We start from the raw sequence: 5,474 nt of genomic DNA, 5'->3' as shown, positions 1-5,474 counted from the left end.
TTTTAAATAACGTTTTAATCTATTTAAACGAATATCATACATATCTTTTTAATGATAATATCAATTAATCTATTACAGATACATGCTAAACAAAACGAAATGTTGAGTTTAGTGGTTAGCATGGTTAGAGAAAAAATCTAAATAATTGTCATATCCTGTTGGTTTGTTTTTCAAATTAATAACAACATTACGATTTACTCGCTTTACAAGAATGTCCAAACATGGCATTTCTTTCTCGTTACCATTCATTGTAATAAAATCTTTAATTATTGTTTTTTTTAGAAAATTGTCGGTCTCAAATGAAAACACGTTATCGTCTAAAACCCTGAAAGAATTGGTTTGGAAATATTCACCAAACCTCTTTCCGAACAAATTTTAATTTTTTTTCATAACGTTTTTATTCAAAATACCAAATAAGTGCTGCTTATGTTCACAGTGGTCTTACTACACTCGTGTGAGCTCTGTATGTCTTCTAGAAATAGCGATCGCCGAAGCGAAGTTCAAGAGAAGTGAAAATATGTTTGAATTAACGTCTAATGAGTAAGATATTTCAATAAATTATCGAGATAGCCGGCCGCACGATATAATTATCACACTAAATCGAATGTTTCATGTGTCAATAAGCTTTGTTATTGCAATATTATCGTTTTTATTAAAGGACGGTCTTCAGATACATTTAAGTTGCTACACTGCTGACCAGTGGTATTGTTCCTCTATCAGTAACAAGAGTCGGCGAACTAGTATTTCTTCAATCAAAATTTTACTTACTTTACACCTTAACTACCATTGAAAAGTTTGGGTTTCTAATTTAACTTCTAGAAAAAAAATATAAAAAATAATTTTCGTCCCGAATACAGGCCATGGCACTCTATACGTATATGGAATTGCGTACAGAGTGTACATCCACCAAAAGCAAAACAAATTATTTTATATATATTTTTTTCGTGTTAATTAGACATACAATTATATGAGCAAACACCAATTATTGTTCAAATGATGAGGATAGTTTATGCACCTTTAATAATCTACACAGTCTGCATATCAATAACAATGTGTTACAATTATGACCTTGATTTGTGCTACTTTGTCAAATACGATTTCTCGCTTCGGCGATCGCTATTTACTGAATCCATACAGAGCAGTTCGACCGATGTGATGTTGGGCAAGTTTTTGTACACATGGCTCTCTCTACTTTTTCATAGTTGAAGTCACCCAAATGAACTTTCCCGACAATGAACTGTATACCGATAGTTAATGGAGTTTATTTCGACTCACCACATCATGACGAAGTGTATAAATACACCAAAACAGTTCGCAAGTAGACCGTAAACGTAAAACTTACATTTACATCATTGGACACAGTAATGTGGTCATATAGCAATGTTAGGGTATAGACCAATAGGTGAAATTACATGAGAGCGTTATGAATGACACACTGATTTGTTAACTATTTAAAATACTGATAAGTGATATATGATACAATAGAAGATAGTAATATAAAGATCTTAAGTGAGAGTTCATTTCATGTACTATTTCATGACACGAGTGTAATTTGGTTAAAACATTTAACTACAATCATACTGAAATAGATTAACATGTTACGCTCGTCCATCATAGCAAATACCAGTTGACATCTTGATCATATTGCAAACAAGATCACTTAAAGATGCTCCACCGCCGACAGAACATATATGATACCCATCATTTAAACAATAACCGAATTTTAATCGTGTTTATTTGTGTCTAACTAACACAGAAATACTTATAAAATAATTCATTTTGCTTTTTGTGTAAGCGCAATCAGTACTTAATTTCATATAGAGCATAGTGCATTGGAATTATTTTCGGGATTCTCATAATAATTTTAATATCTTTACTTTGAAATAAAATAAGAAGCACAAACATTTCAATGGTGGTAATGGTGTAAAGTAAGTAACATTTGCAACTGAAGAAAAAGATTAATCCGTCTGCTCTTGATTTAGATAGGGGGAAAATACCATTCGTCAGCGGTTGAGCATCTTTAATTTATACCAATGCATATTTTTGTCACTGATATATGTACTAAATACATCATTTATGATATTTTCTATTCATTTTTTATTTTTATTATTCAAATAAGCTCAATGAAGTATCTCTTTTTGAAAACTAATTTTCCTACAATTCTCAACATGAAGCTATGCTATCTAGATAATCAAATTGCAGCCATTGGCATGCTGTTCTGTAACTCGCACCGTACTTCGTTGAATCAAAAATGGAAAATGGCTTCTCTTATCGAATTATTTGTCTCAAATGTTATAAAAGTCAAAACTCAAAGGTCGATAGTCAAAAGTCTAAAGGTCGCCTTAAGGCTAAAGGACATTGCTGTGTTCGCAAAAATCGATTCGCGACATAATGAGAAATTATTGAATCATAAATACAATGTACCTTGAAATCCAATTCGCGAAAATCAAAACCCGCTAAAATTTAAAGTTATCTTCTTGATTTAAAAATTGCACTTTTTTCTTTTAATTTTCTCGGTCTAAGCTGTCAATGGATTTCATTCATTTTGGCTTATATGTTCTGTTATGAACTCTTTGCAAGAACCGCTCTTTTAGCAAAGCAAAATTGTTCCTTTGTCATTTTAGTAAAACAACACACTACACAAATGAGATTTAAAAAACAAAAACATTTTTTTTACCGAAAAGGGTACGTGATAAACTTCATTACGCTAAATGTTTTAAAAGATATTACTATTAAAGGTTTATAAGGCATTGACCAAATTTCCATTGGTTTTTTCCCGTAGATTGTAGATGTGAAGCAGATGCACTTCAGATTACGTTGTTTTTGTAATTGTTGTTGATGTTGCTGATGAAAATGATGATGTTGTTGATGTTGTTGATGATGATGTTGTTTTGATGATGCATTTTAATGTCGTGACGGCCTATCCGTTGACGGTGAAAATGGCGTACTCGCCGCGCAACCTTTCTGATACCTATTGCATACTGGGTTACAATATAATGCTAGACGCAAGTTGATTGGTTGCTGGGCGTGGCTTCTATCGTGTGAAAGGCCTATGTGTGACCCACGTGTGATAGATCCATCCTGAACTCATTGGGTATTACCGTTTCTTAGAAATGCAGGGTGAGTCCATACTATCTATTACCTGCAGTTCTTACAACAGACGCTTCTTCACAAAACTGCAATTGTTGTGAAATGAAATCCATAGCTTAAGCAATAGATGCGGTAACGCGATTTTCATGAACTGCTATCCGTGTTTCAACCGGGAAAGTCTAGTTAAATGTTCGCGTCATCGCTAGCCTAATTCATGGCAGGGAATATACGTCACAAACGTTACTAAGAGAACAACGTAATCGCTTCCGTGAGGCCCGCCTCACGGTAAGTTTATCTCTGTTTGTATCTTTATCAATTAACTTAATAATTATCAATGCCGTCTAAAGTACGATTAATTCACTCCAGATTCATCGACAACCTCCTCTCGTAACAACAGTTTTTTTTACTTATCTCATGAAAAGATAATCCTTTATAATGAGGATCAAGTATTTCACGACGAAGTTTATCGTCCGTTAGTACCCCGTTAGCATAAGATTTTCCGCACGCGTTTTTCTTATCAGGCGCAGCCATTTTGCCTATCAAACTATGTAAACACCGCCCTTCCAACCACTAGACCAGATGATAAAATCTGTCGCTCAACATACCGAGGTATTACATCATTTATTTTGTCAACGGTTAGGCCGACACGGCAGTAATCAGGAATTTAACATTAAGATCCGTTTTTGTGTTCAATCTACAGACTAATCCAATGCAAGGGAAAACATTCAGCTAGCAGCTGCAATATGGGAAACACATGTACAGGTCAACCTAAAACCATAATCATCCGCCGTGGGTCTCAATATCCTGTTAAAGTTTCGATTCACCGCCAAACAAAGTCTAACAAACAGCGGATATCAAAAGCATCTTTCATAATTTCCTCGCATGGGATACACGAGATAAGAAATTACGGTACCAATCGCTGCTGGTTAAGGTGTTTCAATGAAAACGTGTTGAGACTTACTGACAATAAAGGCCGTGTTCTCAAACAAATTGCTATAAATCAGGCCATTGACGGGTTCTCGTTGTACGGGGACTATATACTACTGTGCTATCTGGACAGCTCTGTTCGAATGATACATATTCCAAGTAGAAAGGAGACGTTTCTGTTCAGTACACAGCCATTATGTCCGCTACACATATCTAATATGCCGAATGGAGACATCCTCCTTTCACTATGTGACGAGGAGACAATGACTGTAAACTCAAATAGCCAACGAGTTGTGATACAGTATGATCTGAAAGGGAACGAGTTGAACAGAGCACAGAACACAAAAAATGGACATAACATATTTGTTGTCCCACGACGACTCTGTACAAATATATCTGGTACCAATATAGCTGTTACTAATAAAACGGCTGACTTCTCCGCTCATCTTGTACTTCTTAACGAGAATTTGGAACTAACCCTTCGCTATGTCGGTCATGGCAGAGTAATATATGGGGACGCAGACTTCAGGAACCAAGAGGAAAAGTTTTGTGTCAATGATGTGAAATTCACCTTCAGTGGAAATATACTAATAGCCGAAAACTGGTCAAAATCTGTACAGCTTCTCTCACCAGTCTGTTGTCCTCTCTGGGTAGTACACCATGGTGTTGTGTCTCCGACATCAGTTTCTATACAGAACAATGGCCATATCTGGGTCGGGAACCTTGATGGATCTGTACTAGATATATGTTCTAGTTAGAAAATGAACACCATGAAAATGACTGTTTTCTTGGTTACAATTAATGGAAAGTGAAACAGCAGGCTGGTACACGAGTATACGTACCCGGCCTATTGTGTTTTTCTAATGAAAGGAACATTCTTTGTCTAAAAGTCTTTAGAGCCACAATATTGCAGCTAGTATTACTTGTTTCAATTTCATTAGAACCACCTGCTCATAGCTACGCTATCTAATTTTATTATATTATTATATTATTTGTCGCTGATAAGGCAATGAAGGTAAGACAGCAGCCACGTACAGATGATATTTTTTCTAATTTTGAAATAATACGATGGAGAAAATATAAAACTTGAAAAAGAATAGCTCTCTTTTCCACTGTCGAATTTTGAATCAAACTCTTTCAAATCGTCACAATTGTTAGCGACGACCAGAAAGAGTTACAATGTCAAGTTCAAATTTCCAAGTCAAACATCGAACAATACAGAAAACGTTTTAAAGAACTAATTAAGACAGAAGTACGACTGCAATGCAAATTCTAGATATGTAAGAATGTTTTTGAAAAGATATCATGATGGGAATTGAAAGAAATTACAAGGCTCGAAATATTTGATAATGATGATGACTAAATGAATATCAGACGAGAAAGAAGCCCGAGATACCTGACACCAGACTTAGACATTTTGACAGATACATAGATGTCTGGTGTAGGACCAGGGCGTT

General features: G+C 35.1%; 1 protein-coding gene across 1 annotated transcript; it reads left to right on the top strand.

The window, feature by feature from the left end:
- The first annotated feature begins 3,833 nt into the window (after positions 1 to 3,833).
- On the top strand, positions 3,834 to 4,775 carry LOC138329846 (uncharacterized). The gene has a single exon (XM_069277134.1). It carries the CDS (start codon positions 3,834 to 3,836, stop codon positions 4,773 to 4,775), a length of 942 nt encoding a protein of 313 aa, XP_069133235.1.
- The last annotated feature ends 699 nt before the right edge of the window (positions 4,776 to 5,474 follow it).

This window comes from Argopecten irradians, chromosome 8 (assembly GCF_041381155.1).
Source record: "Argopecten irradians isolate NY chromosome 8, Ai_NY, whole genome shotgun sequence".
Classification (NCBI taxonomy): Eukaryota; Metazoa; Mollusca; class Bivalvia; order Pectinida; family Pectinidae; genus Argopecten; species Argopecten irradians.
The sequence above is the reverse complement of the archived record's forward strand: the minus strand, read 5'-3'. Positions and strand labels throughout refer to the sequence as shown.